The sequence below is a fragment of the Vipera berus genome (genome assembly GCF_964194415.1).
Source record: "Vipera berus genome assembly, chromosome: W".
Taxonomy (NCBI): Eukaryota; Metazoa; Chordata; class Lepidosauria; order Squamata; family Viperidae; genus Vipera; species Vipera berus.
Genome location: NC_138210.1, coordinates 76,503,061 through 76,521,922, shown reverse-complemented (window position 1 = coordinate 76,521,922; position 18,862 = coordinate 76,503,061). Strand labels below are relative to the sequence as shown.

At 58.2% G+C, this 18,862-nt stretch overlaps 1 protein-coding gene and 1 long non-coding RNA gene across 2 annotated transcripts; both read right to left on the bottom strand.

Moving 5' to 3' along the window:
* Positions 1–1,573: 1,573 nt before the first annotated feature.
* LOC308676068 (E3 ubiquitin-protein ligase TRIM56-like) lies at positions 1,574–10,153 on the bottom strand. The gene is made up of 3 exons (XM_081341778.1): positions 9,859–10,153; positions 9,402–9,549; positions 1,574–4,314 (listed from the first exon to the last, which is right to left on the bottom strand). The coding sequence occupies exons 2-3, from the start codon at positions 9,506–9,508 to the stop codon at positions 2,355–2,357; spliced, it is 2,067 nt and encodes a 688-aa protein (XP_081197904.1). The 5' UTR covers positions 9,509–9,549; positions 9,859–10,153; the 3' UTR covers positions 1,574–2,354.
* A 2,765-nt stretch (positions 10,154–12,918) lies between these two features.
* On the bottom strand, positions 12,919–15,048 carry LOC308676866. The gene is made up of 4 exons (XR_014028372.1): positions 14,884–15,048; positions 13,574–13,686; positions 13,326–13,420; positions 12,919–12,982 (listed from the first exon to the last, which is right to left on the bottom strand). It is a non-coding gene; the product is annotated as an uncharacterized lncRNA (long non-coding RNA).
* Between the last annotated feature and the right edge of the window lie 3,814 nt (positions 15,049–18,862).

Here is an 18,862-nt window from a genome sequence, read left to right as displayed (position 1 = left end):
CTCAGATGCCTCCAGCTCTCCCGTCCCTTCAGACAGGGGCCAAAGCGGAAGAGAGGCCGGTTTTCAGAAGGCCCACGGAGGGGGAGGAGGCCCTCTGGACCACCAAGGGCCCACCGGAGTCTAAGGGCTGCCCTTGGGAGGGTGGCCTCAGGCGGCTCGTGGACTCTGCCTTCCATGCAGCAGGCTTGCAGCTCCTGCCTGCTCCCGTTCACACACGCCCCGAGCCTGTGTGTGATTCAGGGTCTGAGAAGCGGGCGGCCGTTGGCCTTCCCTCCTTAGGGCCAGTCCGAGGGTGCTGGGCCCGGTGCCGCTTCCTGCAGTGGGCAGAAGGGACGCTGATTGCCCGCCCCCAGGAGTGGGCTCCCCAGAAGTCTGGGTTGGTGGCCACCAGGCTGCAACAGCAGGTCGGAATTCAGGGTTATGCAACTGGTTGGGCAACTTGTGGTTGGCTTGATGTGCGCACGCCATTGTGTGTCACACAAAGCAGGGTGGTTCCTGCTTTGGTTTCGGGAGAATTTGCTGATTAAAAGCCTCCAAAGGAAGAACATTGTTTCCAAAGCCAGCTCGGCACTTCAGAGGAGAACGTTCGGGGGGGGGGGCTGCCCCTTCCAGGCTGGAGTTCCCTAGACAGCAGGAAGGCCCAGCTGCGTAAAAGCGGCAGAGCAGGGGAGGGAACGGATGGGGAGCAAGAGCCTGGCATGTGGGGAGAAGGTCCCTGGGTTAGAAGGCTAGAGACCAAACCAGTGTCTAAGCCAGCAGGGGCAGTGGCTGTTGCTGCTGCCTTTGGACCAGTGCTGGGGGGGGGAAGTGGGGGGGTGTCCCTTGGATGGTGATTTCTCCCTCCCCTCCTTTGAGCACTCTGGCAATTTCCCTCCCTTGGAGATTTCTCTGCTCTCAAACTCCTCTTGGGCCACTCTGCCTGCGCTGACCCCCACCCCCCTAGTTTGGGTGCCAGGGGGTTCCTGGGTGCAGGAGCACTCAGGGCCTGGGTGTCTGCAGGGCCACCTGCTCCAGATGAAATCCACCTGGCAGCCCCACAAGACAGACAGGAGCCGGAAATCTGCTCCCCTGGAAGGACTTTGCGGCAGTAGCAGAATCACACCAGCCCGCTTGAGCTGCCCCAGCCCATCCCCCGTGGCTCAGGGCCGCGCCTGCCTGATTCGCTTTCTTGCCTGGGCGTTTCGGCCCCTTCCCCCCAGAATGGCGGCCGGTCGCTGCACAGGACCCTCTTCCTGACTCTCTAGCTAGGGCGGAGGAGGCAGGGCCCACGGTGGGTCCCCGCCTCCCCCAGAGCGCTTCGGGGAATGTCCCAGAGGGTGGAAAAGGTCCGGAAGAGGAGCACTTAGTCACAGCTGCTCTTCCAGGGCGGGTTGTTTGTGTTTGCTGTCTCTTAGCAGCAGAGGGTTGGGGGCTGGCTGCAGGAAGGGCCACCTTCTCAGCCACACCTGACCGGGAGCAGCCAGTAATTCAGCGCATTAACGAATAAATGAAACAGCCAGAACAATGTCTATGAAGATAATTTCTTCTGCATAGCAATACTTAAAAAAAAAAGAACCAATGAAGGAAGGAAGGATTTATTTTTGTTTAAACTTATATGATCATCCCACACAGGCAACTCCGGGCAACTTACAACATTAAACATCCCCCCACGATGGCAGCAATGCAGGATTATTGCATCCAGCCCCCCCCCATAACTTCATGCCAATGTGCCCTAAGTGACTGCATTGGCACAGAAGCCCAGGCAAGTTCCCCCTCCCGGGTTAAAGACACCTTTAGATCTCAGGGGGAGCAGGGAAGTCCTGAAACATGGGGGGAGGCATCCCAGGCAGCTGACCTAGAGATACGAACCCCAAATTCTGACAGCCCAGTTTACATTCTCTGGGCACCAAACTTTCAAAGCCTTTTCTCTTGAGCGCCGTCTCTCCTACCTTGCTAACTGCCCCTTAGAGTGGAGGCGGCGGCGGCAGAGGCCTTGCCAGGAGCGCCCAGTGTCCTTTCAACCAGCCAGCCTCGTCTGTTGTGTTTGCTGTGGCACCTGGCCACCTCCTGTCCACAGAAGATGCGCCTCCCTCCCTCCAGCCAGTCCGGTGGCCTCTCCAAGAGCAGGCTTTGTGGCACCCATTTCTGTCCACCCTCAGCGTTCCTAGGCTGGACTGGGGTGGTGGAAGAGGCCCAGCCTTCTGGAGACATGGCCCTTCACACAATGAAGGGTTAAATGGGGGCCTGAAAACACACACACACACACACACACACACAGAGTTTCAGAGCCAATCCACTGCCAAAGGGTGTCTGCTCCCATCTGGAGCCCTGCAGATGTGCAATGCCCGTCCCCATCCTCAGGGCCTGCTGCTCGTTCACTTGCCCTGGTACTTGATCTTAAAGACATGGATGGTGCCGTTGGTGAGGGCTACCACAAAATGTCTGTCCCCAGTAACGGTGACCACTCGTGGCTTGAAGATGCCATTCTCTGTTGTGAGAAATGATCCCAGCTCTTCCCCAGCCTCTGAAAAGGCCACAATCTTGTTCAGCTCCCGAAGCACCACGTAGACAATCCCAAGGGCATCGGCACAGACGCTGCCTGGTTGAGACCCACCCAACTGCTCCTCCTGGTATTCGGTCACCAGATCCCCGTTCCTGTCGAGCAGCACCACGCTATGTCGGTACCAGTCAGATGCCACAAATCCCTTTTTCCATCTGCCCAGGAATACCAGGCACCTTTCGTGGGAGGCCTCCGACACAATCTTCTCCAAGAGTTGTCCTTTCAAGTTGAACACCTCCAGATGTCCCGCCACAGACACGACCACAGAATTCCCGTCACAGGTGGTCACTGCGTGGCTGGCCTGGCCCCCCTTGAGTGCCTTTTGCCACATAATCCCCCCCATTTCATTTAAGACGTAGAGCTGGGATCCGGCGGTGAAGACCGCCTTGTTGCCCACAGCAGCCACGCTGAATGGGGCCACGTTGTTCGGCACCGGGATCGTGCCCTTGAACTCGCCCTGCAGAGAGAAGCGCTTTAACTTCTTGTTCTCCTCGTCAGCCACGAGGATTTCACTGGAGCCAAACGGGAACAAGCCCGTGACCTGTGGCCGCTTTTTGTCCGTTGGGACTTTCACCCAGAAGCTGCAGAAGAAAACGGGTTTCGGGATCAACCGAGGGGCCTTTGGCCCCTCTTCCGCCAGCCCAGGGCCTTCCCCACTTGGGGCCTTTTCCTGTCTGGAGGCCTCCCCCACTTCTGCTGCCTGGGGCCGCTGTGGCTGCTGCTTTTTCTTCTTCTTAGCCTGTTGGGTGGAGCTCTCCATGCTGCTCTCTGGGCTGGTTGCTGCGGCCTTCTCGTGAAACTCCAGAAGGAAAAGGTTGCAGCCGTAGAGGAGGTCTGGCTGGATGCGGAGCTTGGGGACCTGCCAGGCTAGGGGCTGCCAGGAGAAGCTCTGCAGCTGCCTCAGCCTCTCGGAGATCATCTGCTCCAAGGACACGATCTCCTCCGCCTGGCCCAGATTCAGCACCTTCTGGGCAAAGGCCACCGTGGTGGAGGCCACCTGCTCCTGGAAGTCCAGCTCAGAAAGCAGCAGCCGAGAGGCCTCCTTCCGCTCCTCCAGGTAGTCCGAGAGTTGGCTCAGGACCTTCTCCTTGTGGCTGAGCAACTGTTCCATGGCCTTGGCACACGTCTGCTCCACCACGCTGCGGATGTTCACGTTCCACTCTTCCATCTCCTGTGTCTCCTTCTCTAGGTTGACCTTTGCCTTGGCGAGGAGGTGCATCTTCTCCTCCACTCCACCCAGGAGGCCTGTGAGGATGGGGCGGCGGGCTTTGACCACCTCTGAGAGGGACAGGCACGGGTGCTCCAGGTGAGGGCCCAGACGGCACTCCCGACAGAGGGCAGCCGTACAGGTAACACAGAAATACTGCAGGTCTTCACCCTTGTGCTCTTTGCAGCGTGAGGCGTGACGCCTCCGGACCTCCTCATTGAACTTCCCAGAGCAGTAAGCCTCCAGGTCTACCAGGAGGTGGCCGTGGGTAAGCCGGGAGCAACGGTGCCCGCGGGCACAGGCCTGACACAGGTGGTCGGCACAATCAATGCAGTGGGACACGGCAACAGAGCTGGCATCTTGGCCAATGAGCGGGCACAGGCTGCAGGTGGCCCTGGCCTCCTCGACCGGAGGCACCAAGTCCAGGAGGCCGTTGATGAAGAAGTTGGTCTTCAAACCTTCAACGCCGGCTGGGAGAGACACCAGCTCGCGGCATTCAGGGCACCGCAGCTCCCGCTTTGACCCACCCAGCAGCTTCTTCAGACAGTCCTGGCAGTAGCTGTGAAGGCTGTATTATATATGAGGTAACATGATGTAAACATTCCCTAGAGTGTATATGTTAACCGCACAAAAGTATCGTCAAAGCATATACTTAGGGAAGCCGCCTGACAGGAATACACGCGGGAACTTTGACAGCTGTCAAAGTTCCCCGTACTGCGCAGGCGCCTCCACTGACAGCTCGCGGCTGTCAAACTCCGGACCGTGAAGAAGACTGAGCTGTCAAAACGTCCGCCACACTGCGCAGGCGCAGCCACTGACAGCTCGCGGCTGTCAAAACACCACACCACGAGGAAGCCGGAGCTGTCAACAGAAGACGACGCCGATTGGTCCCTGCCTGACACGGCGCCAAAATAAATACATCTGATTGGTCCTCGCTACCAGCTGCCGGCTATAAAAGCCGGACAAGTTATTCTCTGTTTGCCTTGCTCTAATAAACTTGTTGTTAACTAGCCTGTCGTCCCGAGCAGTCCTTCGGCTACTTCACTGGCGACGAAGGTGGGATCGCTCCGGAGCTGAAGTCACGGCCGAGGAAGAGAGTTCCCGGCAAGAGCTGACACGGAAGTTTTAACTTCCATCGGAGCAACCCAGGACCGGACGACATGGCAAACTTCGGCCGTGTGAGGGAGTTTGATACCCGCCATCCCGAGAGATGGCAATCACACCTCGGCCAAGTTGAAGGATTTCTTCTCGTCAGTAAGATCACTGACGACCGAGCAAAGGCCGCCGCCCTGCTGTACATCAGCGGGCCCCCGGTGTACGACGCAGCCGTCGGGCTGTTCAGCCCAGTGCCCATCACGGAAGTCTCCTACGCGGACCTGGTGGACCAGCTGAACAAGTATTACATGCCGGCTCGCTCGGAACTGTACTGGCGGGTGCAATTCGCACAAAAGAAACAACGGCAGGACGAGCCCGCCAACGAGTTCATCGCTGGGGTCAGACACGCCGCGCGGAACTGCTGTTTCCCCGACCTGGAAGACCGCATCAGAGACCAGGTGGTGATCGGTCTGAGGGACGAGAAGCTACAAAAAAAACTGACGTCCAAACCCGACATGAATCTGGCTGAGCTGACCAGGGAGATCATGGCATACGAACACAGCCACAAAAAGAAGCCGACGAACACGACCCCAGAGTCTCCGGCGACCGTCTACCAGGAAAGCGCAACCTTCAGCGACAGCGGAGAGTCGGTAGATTTCACCGATGGAGAAGCCCTACAGCGCAGGATGGAGCACCGACAGCCGAGGAGGGGAAAAACGTCGGACCGCCGAGGATCCAGGGACCCTCCACCGCCACCCCCTCGTTACGTGCAACGAGCCGCCTGTGCCAGCTGCGGGGGCAACCATGCCCGTGGAAACTGCCGTTTTAGGAACGCAAAATGCCACAACTGCGGGAAGACTGGCCACATCAAGCCGGTGTGCCGCAGCAAGGGCCGGGACAACGTCAATGAGGTGGAGGCAAACCCCCCAGGTAGGCCAGCTGCCCAGGCCAACAGGGAAACCCCACCAGGCAACCGGGTTGAGACAATCGATAGGGTAAACTGCATAAGTTCCAAGGTTAAGGTCTGGGTCAGAATTCAGGGGGTGCCTTGCCACATGGAGGTGGATTCAGGGTCAGCGGTCTCCTTAATTTCGCTAACTACTTATCAGGAGATCTGTCAGAAAGGCCGAAGACAAATTCCCCTGAAACAAACTCAGGTTCACCTTGCAGACTTCCAGAAAACCCCTATTCCGTTGGAAGGGAAAGCCAAGGTCCTTGTACAGTATAAGGGGTTCAAAGGCACCCTAGAGGTTCTAGTTACGCCAGGGAACCGTACCAACTTGATAGGGCTTAACTGGTTCACTCCACTAGGCATCGCCTTATCAGGGGTTAATACCATTCAAACACCCAGCCTGGAAGCCGTTTGCGAAAAGTACGCCGACGTTTTCGAGGGCACTTTAGGGAAATATACAGGTCCCCCCATTTCCCTGCAATTAAATCCAGCAATCCAACCAATTAAAATAAGAGCTAGGAGGGTACCTTTCGCCCTCAAAGAAAAAATTGAAAACGAGCTTGACCGACTCGTGAGTCTAGGGGTGCTAGAGCCAACAGATGGGGGAACCTGGGAGACCCCTATTGTCACCCCAATCAAACCTAATGGCGAAGTGAGAGTATGCGCTGACTATAAGGCGACAGTCAACCTAGCCCTCAGCCCCCATGCTTACCCGGTGCCAGCGGTAAGGGACGTATTTGCTTCCATCCGCTCTGGCACCATTTTCGCCAAGCTTGACCTCTCGCAGGCGTATTTACAGCTGCCTGTCACAGACGACACCGCGGAAGCGCAAACTATTGTCACCCACCGCGGTGCTTTTAAAGTTAAGAGGCTTCAGTTCGGCATATCTGCAGCCCCGGGTATCTTCCAGGGTATCATGGAAAAGACCCTGAAAGGAATACCCGGGGTCTGCCCCTATTTCGACGATGTTCTCATCGCCGGAGAAAATGAAGCTAGTTTAGCTGACAGGCTGTCAGCTGTGCTGAGCCGGCTCAGAGAAGCCGGTCTCAAACTTAAGAGGGAAAAGTGCTCCATTGGAGTCACTTCTACAGAATTCCTAGGGTATAAAATCGATAGCCAGGGCATCCACCCCACCTCTGAGAAACTAAGGGCTATTCAAACCGCACCCAGCCCTAGGAATAAGCAAGAGCTTCAATCCTTTTTGGGACTGTTAAACTTTTACCATGCTTTCATTCCCCACAAAGCCACTATTGCAGAGCCTCTCCATAGGCTCCTCGACAAGGGTACAACTTGGTCCTGGACCAAGGAACATGAAAATAGCTTCCAATCGTTAAAAAAGATCATCTGTCAAAGCTCAACCATCACCCTTTTCAGAGAAGACACCCCAATATGCATCGCTTGCGATGCCTCTCCCTACGGAATTGGGGCAGTCTTAAGTCACCTACTCGAGGACGGCACACAAAGACCCATAGCCTTCTATTCTCGCACTCTGACCAAAGCTGAAAGAAACTATGCACAAATTGACAGGGAAGCCCTAGCGATAGTAGCAGGGGTCAAAAAATTTCATGATTATCTGTATGGAAGACCATTTACGATATTTACAGATCACAAACCCCTGCTAGGCATATTTACTTGGAATAAAATTACACCACAAATTCTCTCCCCGAGAATCTTAAGATGGTCAACGTTCCTAGCAGCCTATTCTTATCAACTAATACATAAACCAGGTAAGGAATTGGGTCATGCTGACTGCCTCAGCAGACTGCCCATACAAACCAGGGACTCAGATCCAGCCCCAGCCAGCCAAATTTTAGCAATCTCTCAGCTTCCAGAATGCCCCCTGACGGCAAACATTATAGCTAATAATTCAGCAAAAGATAAAATACTTGCCAGAGTCCTCAAATGGGCCACAACAGGGTGGCCAGCTCAAAACCCACAACCCCAATTCCAACCTTATTATAACAGGAAAAACGAGATTTCAACACATAGAGGATGCCTGCTATGGGGAAATAGGGTCATCATACCAGAGAAAAACATAGACCAAACATTACACATTTTACATGAGGGGCACCCTGGAATTGTAAAAATGAAGGCAATGGCTAGAAGTTATGTATGGTGGCCTGGCATAGATAAACAAATTGAAAAGTATGTGGGTGGGTGTTATACCTGTCAGGAGACCAGGAGCGAACCCCCCCAGGCACCGATCCATAAATGGGAGACTACAAGGAACCCTTGGTCACGTATACATATAGATTTTGCAGGACCTATCCAGGGCCAAAGTTTCTTAATAGCAGTAGACAGCTATTCCAAATGGCTGGAAGTCACGCCCCTTAGAAAAACAACGTCCACAGCCACTATTCAAGCCTTAAGAAAAATATTCGCAACGCACGGCCTACCTGACACCATAGTTTCCGACAATGGACCTCAATTCACCTCTCGTGAATTTCAGATCTTCGCTACGAAGAATTGTATTAGGCTGGTCACGTCGGCGCCGTTCCACCCGTCGTCGAACGGAATGGCTGAAATTATGGTACGATCCACGAAAGAAGCATTAAAAAAATTCGTTAAAGGGAACTGGCAGAGGCGACTCAGCCAGTTCCTCTTATCACAACACACAATGCCATGTTCCACAACGGGCAAATCACCGGCGGAATTAAGATGGGGGAGGAGGCTAATAACACGTCTCGACAGACTGCACCCCGACACATACCCAGAAGAAAAACAGCACCCCCACCCCGGCCGCACACTCAAACCTGGTCAATTAATATGGGCAAGATCATACACAGATAAAAACAAGTGGGTTCAAGGGACAGTAATAAAACAAACAGGGCCCATCTCATACCTCATAGCTACGCAGGCACAGGGCAACATACGCCGCCATATTGACCAGCTCAGACCCAGACAACCGCCACACAATTCCGAGCAACCAACCAACGCCGACTTACAACCCCCTCCGGAAATGCTGCCTATCCCAAACCAGGAAGTGGAACACCAAAACGAAGAACCAGAACCAGACCATCCACCACCCCTTCGCCGATCATCCAGGAATCGAAGACCACCCACCTACCTAAAGGACTATCAGTGGGCAGGGTCAAACATCCAAGAGGAAAGAAACGCACCAGGGGAGGGGTAAGGGGTGTATTATATATGAGGTAACATGATGTAAACATTCCCTAGAGTGTATATGTTAACCGCACAAAAGTATCGTCAAAGCATATACTTAGGGAAGCCGCCTGACAGGAATACACGCGGGAACTTTGACAGCTGTCAAAGTTCCCCGTACTGCGCAGGCGCCTCCACTGACAGCTCGCGGCTGTCAAACTCCGGACCGTGAAGAAGACTGAGCTGTCAAAACGTCCGCCACACTGCGCAGGCGCAGCCACTGACAGCTCGCGGCTGTCAAAACACCACACCACGAGGAAGCCGGAGCTGTCAACAGAAGACGACGCCGATTGGTCCCTGCCTGACACGGCGCCAAAATAAATACATCTGATTGGTCCTCGCTACCAGCTGCCGGCTATAAAAGCCGGACAAGTTATTCTCTGTTTGCCTTGCTCTAATAAACTTGTTGTTAACTAGCCTGTCGTCCCGAGCAGTCCTTCGGCTACTTCAGGCAGGGCAGGATTTTGGGCTGGCAATAGTGCTCCAAGCAAATGGTGCAAGTCAAGAAGCTGCTGGAGAGGGTCTCCCAGAGGGAGGATGCGCTGGCAGCCATCTGGCCACCTTCTGTCTAGAGAAGCCCACCCTGGCCTGCGCCTGGAAGAGAAGGAAGGACAAAGACAGAGGGTGGAACCACGTCCAAGCAACCCCCGGCCTGCTCAAGTGGCGCCCCGAAGCAGACGAGCTCTGGGACCCAACCTGCTTTCAGCCCCAGGCAGAAGGTGGGTGCCAGTCAGCCAAGGAAAGCCAGCCTTCAGCGGCTCTCGCTGTCCCTGGGAGCCAGCCCTTCTTGCAAGCCCTTCTGGCTGATTCAGGGAGGCCCCTTCCCCTTCAGGAACTCGCAGCACGGCTGCAGCACCTGCCCCCAACGCTTCCCCCTCCCGCAGACCCTGCGGAATCACAGACCTTGGCGGTGTTCTGGCCCGGCGCCCTGCTCAAGCAGGAGACCCTAGGAGGGTCCCCAGGCCACGGGCAGCGCAGGAGGGGGCTTCTTTGCTGGGCGCCTCGGGCAGGGCCCTCAGGGCTCCGGGTCTCCAAAGCCGCCTTCCTGCTGCGGAGACGAAGAACCGGCCAGGGCCGCCCGGCTCCCGCCTGGTCTGGAGAAGATCCGCCGGGGTCCACCTCGGTTGGAGGGCTCCTCCTCTCCTCGCCTTGTGGGGCAGCCAGTGGGGAGCCCCTGAGAGCCGCTGCCGCCGCCAGGATCGCCACCAGCCACTTTGTAAGGGGAGGTGCTGGGGGAAAGCAGAAACGAAACCAAAAGCTACTGCCCCGAGGGCTCTGAGGCGCGCGCAAAAACTGGAAGGGAACAGGCCCAAAGGCCGGAGGCGGGGCGCGATTCTCCATTATGACCCCCTCGGTGGCCCAGAGTCTTCCGCCACCCGCCCAGGCGCCAGCTTCTCTCGCAGCCCTCTTGCCTCCACACGGCCTTCGCTGACGGCCACGCCAGGTCAGGCGACCGGGGGGCTGCGAGGAGGCGTTTCTTTCTCCGCTGCTCCGGAGCTCGTCCAGAGGAGGGTCTGCTGCGAGGGAGCCCAGGGCTGGAGCCCTGGAACGCCTAGGGGGAGTCTGCTTGCTTTGAGGATTGGGGGGGGGGGCTTTGGGGCCATAAGAAAAGACAAGCCACTCTGCATACACAGACAGCCATTCAGCGTGGGCTCGTTCCCTGCCATCCACTCCGGCTTTTCCACCAACCCGGCTCTCTTCAGTGCTAGAGGCTAGCCAGGTTTTAAAGCGGTGGGGGTGGGTTGCGGAGATGCAGACGGGATGCCTAGAAGGGCTGGGTTAATTCTTCGGGGGGGGGGGAGGTTCCTCACCAAGCTCGCTCCTTCCTAAGGCCGGTTTCTCCTTTGGCTTTTGCGTGTGGCCCGAGTGTTGCTGGGGGAGCCGTGATTGCCGCTGAAAAAAAGGGGCTAGTCGGAAAACGGCCTCCCAGACTCGCCGTGGAGTTTGCTGCTTCCTCGCGCGGCCCCTGCAGTTGCACAGGGGTTCACCTGTATGCGTGGGAGGGGACCCAAGCCCTCACTTCCTGGCAGGGGCCACGGATGGACTTTTGACTCGTGGAACAGTTGTCCCCTCTGCAGGCAGCTCTCGCTGGAGGGTGCTGCGGGCGGGGAGAGGGCCAGGTCCACTGGTTGTTCGGGGGGGGGGGAAAGGAGTAGCACAGCCCCTCTGACTCTTTGCCCCCCCCCCCAGGCCCAGCTCAGGCTCTCGCTGCCTCCCCGTCCCACTTCTCACCCCTCGGTCTGAGGACAGGGCGCTTGGGGATGGAGGGGCGGCGGGAGAGAGAGCTGGGAAGCCGGGCGTCCACGGGGGAGGGGGGCAGGATGGGCAGAGAGGGCTGGAAGCTGTTTCAACCTCCGGCCCTCTAATATTTTTTGTTGCTTTCTAGACTCTGAACATCCTTTATGTACCGTGGTGACCAGAACTGCATGCAGGTATCCCAAGGGTGGCCTCCTTATCAAGCTGCATTTCGCTTCCCCAGTTTTGCTCAGGGCCGCCAGGAGGGGGCGCCGAGCGCCCTTCTCGGATTCTGGAGCTGGGCGGAGCTGTCAGACAAGGGCGGCTTCCTCCAATGGGCGCTGCTTTTGCCTTGCCAGGGGGGAGCGGCTGACCGCCTACCGTGAAAAAACGGGGGTGAGGCTGTGTGTGGGGGGGGCTGAGAATGAGAACATTTGTGTGCATGCACTCCACTGTCCCCTTCCCCTTGCAACACATATATAGAGCAGGGGTGTCTTGAGACCGGAAGACCGGAGGACTTCAACTCCCAGAATGCCCCGGGCATGCATGAATTCTGGGAGTTGAAGTCCTCTGGTCTTAAAGTAGCCAAGGTTGGACACCTCTGCTTCAGAGTCTCCTCTCTTCAGGATGCTGATTGACAGATGCCCCACTTCTGCCACAACGTAGCTGTTGCTCAGTTGCTGCTGAACTGAGAAGACCCACACCCCACCCAGACCAGCCCAAGCGCCGGGAGGCCCCAGCCTGAGTGGATTCGCTTGGGGACCGCCTGCCCTGCCGCCCTACCTCTCAGCCATTCCCTCTCGCCAGCCAGGGAGGGAGGATTCCGGCAGACCTCACCCCACAGATGTAGGGAGGGGGAGAGGAGATGTTGCGGTGAGAGACCTCCTGGCTTCAGATTCTGCCCCCTCCCCTCCCCACCCCCACCAGCAGCCACCCATGGAGACCAGCCCCCCCTCTGCTGGGCAGCCCATCTTCTCTGGGGTGGGGAGGAGCCCAAGCTGGGCTCAGCAGGCGGGTGTGTGTGTGTGTTGCCCCCATTTGCCAAGCGGGGATCTCGGTGCAGAACCTCGTGGTCTCAGCGCTCAGCACCAGTTGCGGGCCTGACAAGAGCTGGCCGAGCTGCTGCCCTCCCTCCTGCCCCCAAGAGACCCAGACGAGGCCGTTGCGTTCATTGCTTTTATTAGCCACAAAGTCAGGCAAAGCGCTGCTGCTCCCGGGGCTGGTGCAAGGCCGGAGGGGCCGGGGTGGCTGGGTCGTGGCACAGCACTGAGCCAAGCAATTGCCGGCAAGATGCACCCCCTCATCAACCCCCAGAGCACATTCGCCAGACTTGCAAGGCCGGGCATGAATTGCAGGAACAAGCAGCCCCCAGACTCAAGTGACAGGGAAGGTGGGGCAGCCTTGGGGGGCTATTAGGGATATGCTGGGGGTCGCTGTCCCTGCCTGCAGAGACAGCATGTGAGTCACGGGCGAGGGGGCAGCGCAGTCAGCAGCCTCTTGCCCCCCCCAAGGCCCCATATCTTTGCAAACTCCGCCACAGGGGCTCTTCAGCGTCCAGGCCTAGCAGAAGTCCACGTGTCCCGCTGAGGCTCCTTCTCCTCCCGTGGCATCAGGAGCCACTCCTAGGCATCCCAGCCCCCAGGTCGGGGATGGCAGGGCCCAGGACCGCCATAGCAGATGCCCCGATCGGGCCAGGACGTTGAGACGAGCAACCCAGCAAAGCTGCTTTGGTCCAGCCTGGGCTTCCGAGGCTTCTTCAGAGCTGGGTTATCTGGGGCCGAGCAATCTGTGCCTGCAGAAGGAGGGCCAAAGGCAAAGGGGGGGCTGGCTTCGGAGCACCAGGAGGACAGAGAAGAGGCAAGCCACCCCGCCACCCCCCAGGGCAGGGGAGGGTGCAGGGAAACCCTGTAGGAGCCCTGATGGTCCTGGTATCTGCAGCCCCATCTGGTATTGGGGCCGTTAGCCCTCCCCTCTTCCCCCTCTAGGAACTGTCCTTACGGGTGTTTGCTGCCACCCCCTCCGCCCCCCCCCCAGCCGCTTTGCTCTGGGTTCCCTGGGAAGGTGCCTCCCTCCCTGCCCCAGGCTGTGTCTCCCAGAAAGGGTCACCACCCAGCTGCCCCTCCCCCCTTCTGGACCTGGAGGGAGGTGTCCACTTGGTCCAGCCGAGGCCGGAAGCTGCCCTGTGTGGGTGCGGGACCGGCGTCCTCCCTGCTGGTGCTGGCAGAGGCGGCTGCAGGGAGAGAGTGGAGGGAGGCCAGTGACGCGATGGTCCTTCCGCCAGAGAGGCAACCAGCTGTGGGGCACATCCTTGCCCCTCCTCGGATGCCGCCCAGGTCTGGAGCCCTTGGTGCCCTCTTCCAGGGAGGCTCCGGGCAAGACCTACCTGGCCTCTGTTGCTGGGCTCGGGGGCTCTGTGGGGGGAGGCCCTGAGGCCTGGGCACCCAGTCCGACTCATTCTCGTACCATTTCTCCTCATTGGGGTTCAAATTCGACCGCCTGGGGAGAGTAGGAAAAGCGGTTAGGGAGACCTGAGCTCTGGCCCAGGACTGGTCAGCAGGAGGACTCCGGACTGGGCCTGCTCCCCCAAGCGGATGTTCAACCAAGAAAGATGGGCTCCCCCCCTGCCCACAGGGAACAGGCAACGTGAGAGGTGGGAATCAATGCCGTGCCTCTGCCGCTGCATCATTTGAACTCGGGACCCCAAACGCAGGAAAGCCTGCCTTGGCACAGATGCCACCTGGTGAGGGCTTCCCCTGGCCACCTTGGATGCTTGGCAGTGCCAGGGCTGGGAGCTATTGCTGAGCCTTCCTTTGCCCTGATTGTGCAAGGAGGCCCGGGCAGCTGCTTCCACCCTGGCCCTGGGCGAGCCACCTCCGGAGCCGCCCGTGGAAGTGAGCAGCGTTCCCTGGCAAGTGGTGCCAGGCACTGCGGTGCCAGCCCCCTTCCAGAAGGCCAGTCCACTGTGGCTTTCTCAGGGACTGCTCCAGAACCGCCTTCTGGACAAGCTGTTTGCCCCGCTGGGTCATCAGTGGCCGCTAAACGTCACTGGCGTTTCCGGGGAGGGCAGGAAGTGGGAGCCTTTTGGGGCTGCGCTAGAAACTAGGCGTCTGGGACCGCCTTAGGCATGAAAACTGGCTGGGACTTCGGCCGGCCCCTCTCTCCAAGACCAACCCGCCTCGCAGGGTCACTTCGTGGGGAAAACAGGAAGCGAGGACCTGCAGACCAGCTGTGATGCTTGTCTGGAGTTTTAATCGAGGACCTTCAAATATCTGAATTAAATCTGCGCGCGAGGCGTGGTGCCTGCTTTTCTGCGGCGTCTCCCTTCGGAAAGGGCTGCCCTGGGATGTACTCGGCGCTCAGAACAAGGGCTAAGTAGACGGCTCTCTGCTGAACAGGTCCCTATTTTACAGGGGGAACCTTTGGGCTAGTTTCACACCCGTGGCTTGACCTTCCAATTGTTTGCCGTTTCTGTTTGGACTGCAGTTTCAAGCTGTTGGCAAATTGCCTCGTGGAAGCGGTTGCCTCCCGTAGCTGCCCAGAACAAACACGGCACCTGCAAACTGGGCCCGTCACCAGGAGGGCCCGGTGCAGAAGGCTAGCCAGGCAGCTTGGAGAGGCCGGAGAAGGGCTTCCCGAGCTCCAACCGGAGGGAGCCCGCAAGGCAGGGCAGCCCAGGACGTCCCGCCAATGTACCTGTGGTCTTTCTGTGGGTGGCAGCGCCGCCAGCAGAGGAGGGCAGCCAGGACCAGGATGAGGAGCAGCAGGACCGCCAGGCCCAGGGCCACCCCCACGGCCACCCCCACCTTGCTGATGCTCTGGTCGCAGTGGCGGCCGCTGTACCAGTAGGCGTCCGACTGTTGGCAGCTGGAAGAGAAGGGCAGAGTGCCAGGGCTGGGGGGCAGCCTTTCTCTACATGGGAGGGTTTAGTTTCCTCTTCGTCACCTTTCACACTCTGGCCGAGTGGGGCATGGGAAGGGGGGCCCACGGATGCCCTGCAGCACGCATGGCCACGGAGACTGAGGGGAAGGCCCCGCCGTGCTCCTGTGGCACCCAAGGCGCCATCCTGGGAAGGGCCCCGGGGCTGCTCTGCGAGGAGAGCCCTCTGCAGCTGCTTTGGGCCAGAGCCTCAGCCGCTCCTGATCTGCTCCTTCAGGGTCTCGTGCACATCTCCTCCTCTCCCCCGGCCCCCGACCTGCCCACCCCCCAGGCCATCCCTGCTCCCAAGCCCCGGCAGGGTCCAAGAGCCGGGGCTGCAGTCCCCTCTGCCACCCCCTCGGGGGGAAGGTCCCGGGGCTCTGGATATGTTGCCCTGGGGTTTCCCTAGGAAGCCCCGTCGGTTGAGCTGGTGACCGAGAGGAGGGGGCCAGGCCCACCTGCTGCTGACCCGCACCTCCCCCCACCCTACTCACTAGCAGTTCGGCCCATCTGTCTGGATGTAGCAGCTCCCCTTGTCACAGCGGAAGGGATCCGGGTGCGAAAAGCTGCAGTTGGAGACGCACTGCAGCTGATTGCTAACGTTACGGGCCAGGTAGTACATCTGCATGTCTTTCTTGATCACGGAGGCATGTCTGCAGACCTCAGACAAGTCTAGCAGGCAGGAGGAGAGGAGCCGGGTCAGCCAAGGACTGGGGCTCCCACCACTATTGCAATCCACCCACCCCCCCCCGTTGCAGCCTTCCGGGGCTCCAGGCTGTCTCTGCCACTGCTTTTGGCCCAGAAATGGCACGGAGCCCCTCCCCCACCCCTGCCATGGGGTCACCCGATGAGGCTGAGCTCCGGGTCGTGGGAGGACCCGTCTTGGCCCTTGCCTGCTTCCTTCATTCTCCCATGGATAAAACAGGCCCCACTGAGACCTCCAGCAGAAGGGCCTGCCCCCTTTCTCTTGGGCTGCTTCTCCCCTGCTCCCTCCGTGCCCAGGGAAGGCTACCTGTGGAGCAGGCATTACCCTTGGCACACTCTCTTGCACGTACGCTCACGCACACTGCATGCACCGGCTCTCACCTTGAGGACTGAGAGCCACTTGAGTCACCTCAGAGTCACTCGAGTTGAAACACAGCTTATCTGAAAGAGATCCGGTTATCGCGCCATTAAAAGCTCTGATTGCTGCTGGGAAACGGGCTCTTTCAAGGGCCCCAATGCAGGCAAAGGGCCCGGAGGAGAACTGAACAGTGGAAGCTGCCTCTGGAAAGGAGCTTTTCCCAGGCCTGGGATATTGCATCTCACCTCGCCCCCCAGGGCTGCCGTGGTGGGGCTAAGCCAACCAAGGCCCCCTCACCTTTGGTCTTGGAGGTACAGACATCCTCCTTGCTCTGCAGCAGAGTCCGGATTTTGCGCACAGCCGTGTCGTAAGAGGCATTGAATTCAGAGAAAGGCACCTGCAGGAGCACCTGGTGCTCCACGTTGATGCTGCCGTTGCTGGTGGGAAGAGAAGGGGAGGAAGACGCTGCTTCACTGGGCCCTGAGTCCTGCCCCGAGGGCCCCAGGACGACGTGGCCTTGGTTGTGGGCACTGGGCCACCCACAGAGCGCCTGGGATGGGGTGCCTGCTGCCTCGGGTGGGGCTTTTGCCCCTCAACCGGGCCCCAACTTGGTTCCCCCATAGCTCACCTCAGACGGATCACAGTTACCTCCTGGAACCCAGAAATGTTGGCATAGAAAATTTTCATCTGGGGGGGGGAAATGAAGGGAGAGAGATGGGGGGTCATTGTTTTCAAAGTATCTCTGAGGATGCACATTGAGGCCTTCTCAACTGCACTGTTTCACCCCAGATCTGGGGTGGGGTGGGGGAGGCTTTAAGCAGGCATCAGTCCTTCCAATGTTCCCCCTAAGCAAGAGGTTGTAGGCACAAGCCCAGGCCTCCACCCTCATCACGGAGCCCCAGGAGCCTCATCAGCAGTAGAGATCAAATGAGGACCTGCCAGCCTCAAACCTGCACTGAGCGGCAAAGCCAGATCTATGGGTCCAGTTCGGAGGAGGTCTGCCTGCGCCAAAGCCCGGTCAATAGCCGGAAAAGATCAGAGGGCAGCCGGCTGTCTCTCCCACCCGCGGCCAGGCAGAGGGGACCGGGTGGCATCTAAGCGGCAGAGGCCTGAGGCCGTGACCAGCCCCACCCCTCGGGCTCTCGGCCGCAGCTCTCGGGACAGGACGAGGGGAGCCTAGTGGACCAACAGAGGGGCTCTTCCCATCATCCCAGCCAGCCTCTTCACCTGCTGCTTAAATTGGGTCTCAAAAGTCTGGAAAGCCGGCGAGCCAGGAGTAGCCATCCCTGCTGTAAAATTCTTTTGGATCACTTTTACGAAGACGTTGATTGTAGCCGTAATCGTCACTGTGAGGAAGCACAGGGTAGTGAAAGCCTCTAGGCCAGGGCCCACAGGCCTCTCCTGGCCCCTCGCCTCTCCCCTTCAGGGGGCAATCAAGTGGACCCATTCACTTATCCAGTTATTTATTGACCCTCCAACTTCCTCAAAGACAGGTTTAGAGTCAAAGAATTGCTAACTCATTAAGGAGCAGAAATCCAGCTGACGCCCTGGCACCCTTGGCTGCCCGTGCACCCATCTGGAGAATAAGGCCATAAAAACAATGTTCACGTCAACACCCTTGTACCTTCTGTGCCCACACGCCCTTGAACAACAGCATGTTCATCACCACGGGTGGGAGGGGTCTGTTCCCTGAGAAGGCAGGGCAAGCCGCTCCCCTCCCCACCCTCCCTTCTCAGCTGACTTGGAGGGGACAACCAGCCCTTTCGCTTGCTCCTGAAAACCTGCAGAGCCGGGTGGCAGCCCTGAGCACCCGTAGCCCTTCTGGACCAGGTGGGCGTCTGAAGCGGGCCGCTGGACAGCGCTCTGAAGTAGTCCAGGCGAGAGGGAGCGAAGGCCTCTCTGTCCCAACAGCGGCCTAAGTGTTGCGCCAGCCAATACCGGCGAGGGGCCTTCCACAGTGGTGGGAGCAGAAGACCAGGAGGACCCCCTGAACTCCCTCCCGGGCAGTGCTATCTCCAGAAGAGACTCTGCGGACCTGCCTGGCCGAGAGCTGCGATGGACAAACCACGCCATCCGGGCTGGGCCCACCTTCAGCCCACCCAGGCCCTCCGAGCTGAGCCCGGCAGAAGAGGCCAACGGGGTCCCCTTGGGGCTCTCTGAGCCTGGTGGTTTTCTTGCAGACGTTTCACGGCTCAGCTAAGCAACGTCATCAATGTAACAATCACTGATTAATGACACCTGGCATTGATGTTGCTCCCTAGCTGGGTGGTGAGACGTCTGCAAGAAAACCACCAGGGTCAGAGAGCACCAAGGATGCCCCCCCGCCCCCCCCAATTGAATCCTGAGTTACGCATCTCCTCTTCTACCACAGAGGGATGCCGTATGTTTCCGATAGGGGTTCTGGTGAACAGCTCCAAATTTGTGGTGGAAGAAAAAAATAAATGACCCAGAAGAGTTAAAAAAAACCCACCGGTGATTAAGCATTTTAATAACTATCTGTCTTTACTAATTATTATGATTCTATTCTAGGTTTCCTGATACGTTGCGTACACTTTTTTATTTTGAGTACAAATATACAGCATTATTTTTTAAGCTGCTTGAATATACAAAATGGGGAGAGGAAGAAAAAAGGATAAAGTTCAAACGAAGGGGAGAAGGGCAGGAGGAAGGAGCAGCCGAGCTCTGCCCCATAAA